Genomic DNA, 1,751 nt, shown 5'->3' on the forward strand with positions numbered 1-1,751 from the left:
GACAATCACTTGAACCTGGAGAGAGAGGTTGTGGTGAGCCGAGAACGCGCCATTGTACTCCAGCCTGGGCAACAAGAGCGAAATTCCATCTCAAAAAAAAAAATTAAAATAAAAAAATTTTTTTAAAAAGCTGGCAATAACTGTATCAGGTAGCTTAAAAACTGGTCAGATTAGTCGGCCAGGCACGGTGGCTCACGCCTGTAATCCCAGCACTTTGGAAGGCCAAGGTGGGTGGATTACGAGGTCAGGAGTTTGAGACCAGCGTGGCCAACATAGTGAAACCTCGTCTCTACTAAAAATACAAAAATTAGCTGGACATGGTGGTGCACGCCTATAGTCCCAGCTACTTGAGAGGCTGAGGCAGGAGAATTGCTTGAACCCAGGAGGCGGAGGTTATGGTGAGCCAAGATCACGCCACTGCACTCCAGCCTGAGCAGAGCAAGACACCATCTCAAAAAAACACAAAAAACAAAAAAAATTGCCTCCTGATTTCCAAGTGAACAGCAAACTACGATACAGCTTTCCAAAGGGATATCTACAACCATTTCCCACTACTTTCTTAGCTATTACAATATCTCATTTACCTAATCTATTCAGTACCCGAACTCATTTTAAGACACAGGGAAAAAGACCTAGTGAGAGAAAAAGCAGTACCAAGTTCACACAAATAGAAACAGAATATGAACTCAAATTTAAACCCTTGGATAGTATCCAGGACTGTGCACAGCAAGGATCTTACCTCGCCGCCCACCTCCACTTCCACCTCCTCTCATGAATTCAGGTCTTCTAGTGGCAAAGGACACTTTAATGATGTTGCCATGGAATTCTTTTCCTAAGAAAAAAGAAATCGGCTTTGAAGCAATGCTACTCTATATCTTCACCTATCAACAAAAATATAGAAGTCTTGGAAATTTTTGGTTTCGGAGGAGTAACTGACATGTCCTCACAGAAATATTTTAATTTTGGAATACACTGGTATTCCAAAGAGTCACGCTAACAGTGGTAAAAATGTCATTATCTACTGAAAAGAGCACATCTGTCACTGGGAGATAGTCACTTCTTACCAAGCTTAAAAAAAAAAAAAAAAAGAAAAAAAAACAAGGTGGAGTGGTGTGTGTCTGCAGTACCAGCTTCCAGCTACTCAGGAGGCTGAGGTGGGAGATCAACTGAGTCCAGGAGCACGAGACCAGCCTGGGGAAGGAGACAGTGTCAGGGGTGGAGAAAAAGGCCAGGTGCAGTGGCTTGTATCTGCAATCTCAGCACTTTTGGAAGCTGAGATAGGAGCCTCGCTTGAGGCCAAGAGTTTGAGACAAGCCTGAGGAACATAGCGAGACCCTTTCTCTGAAAAAATTTTTTTTAATGAGCTAGGCATGGTGGCATGTGCCTATAGTCCTAGCTACTCAGAAGGCTGAGGCATGAGGATTACTTGAGCCTGGGAATTCAAGGCTGCAGTGAGCTATCATCGTACCACTGTATACTAACCTGGAAGACAGAGTGATACTCTCTCTCAAAAAAAAAAAAAAATCGGGCATGATGACTCACGCTTGCAATCACGGCACTTTGGGAGGCCAAGGAAAGCTTGGGCTCAGGAGTTTGGGACCAGCTGGGCAACACTGTGAAACCCCGTTTCTACAAAAAATACAAAAAAATTAACTGGGTGTGGTGGCACCGGTAAGTCCTAGCTACTTTGGAGGCTGAAGCAGATCACCTAAGCCCGGGAAGTCAAGGCTACAGCAGTGAGCCATGATCAC

The 1,751-nt window shown here is 44.3% G+C and overlaps 1 protein-coding gene across 3 annotated transcripts in view; it reads right to left on the reverse strand.

Annotated features, from left to right (window-relative positions):
• The window catches only part of TAF15 (TAF15 RNA polymerase II, TATA box binding protein (TBP)-associated factor, 68kDa), a 38,984-nt gene that overhangs the window by 4,855 nt on the left and 32,378 nt on the right, over positions 1-1,751 (reverse strand). For all 3 annotated transcript variants that reach the window (XM_011999407.1, XM_011999406.1, XM_011999408.1), the window contains exon 12: positions 740-832. In XM_011999407.1, the coding sequence (XP_011854797.1) occupies positions 740-832 (93 nt within the window). The remainder of the gene's footprint in view (positions 1-739; positions 833-1,751) is intronic.

Source organism: Mandrillus leucophaeus, unplaced genomic scaffold, assembly GCF_000951045.1.
Source record: "Mandrillus leucophaeus isolate KB7577 unplaced genomic scaffold, Mleu.le_1.0 Scaffold590, whole genome shotgun sequence".
NCBI lineage: Eukaryota > Metazoa > Chordata > Mammalia > Primates > Cercopithecidae > Mandrillus > Mandrillus leucophaeus.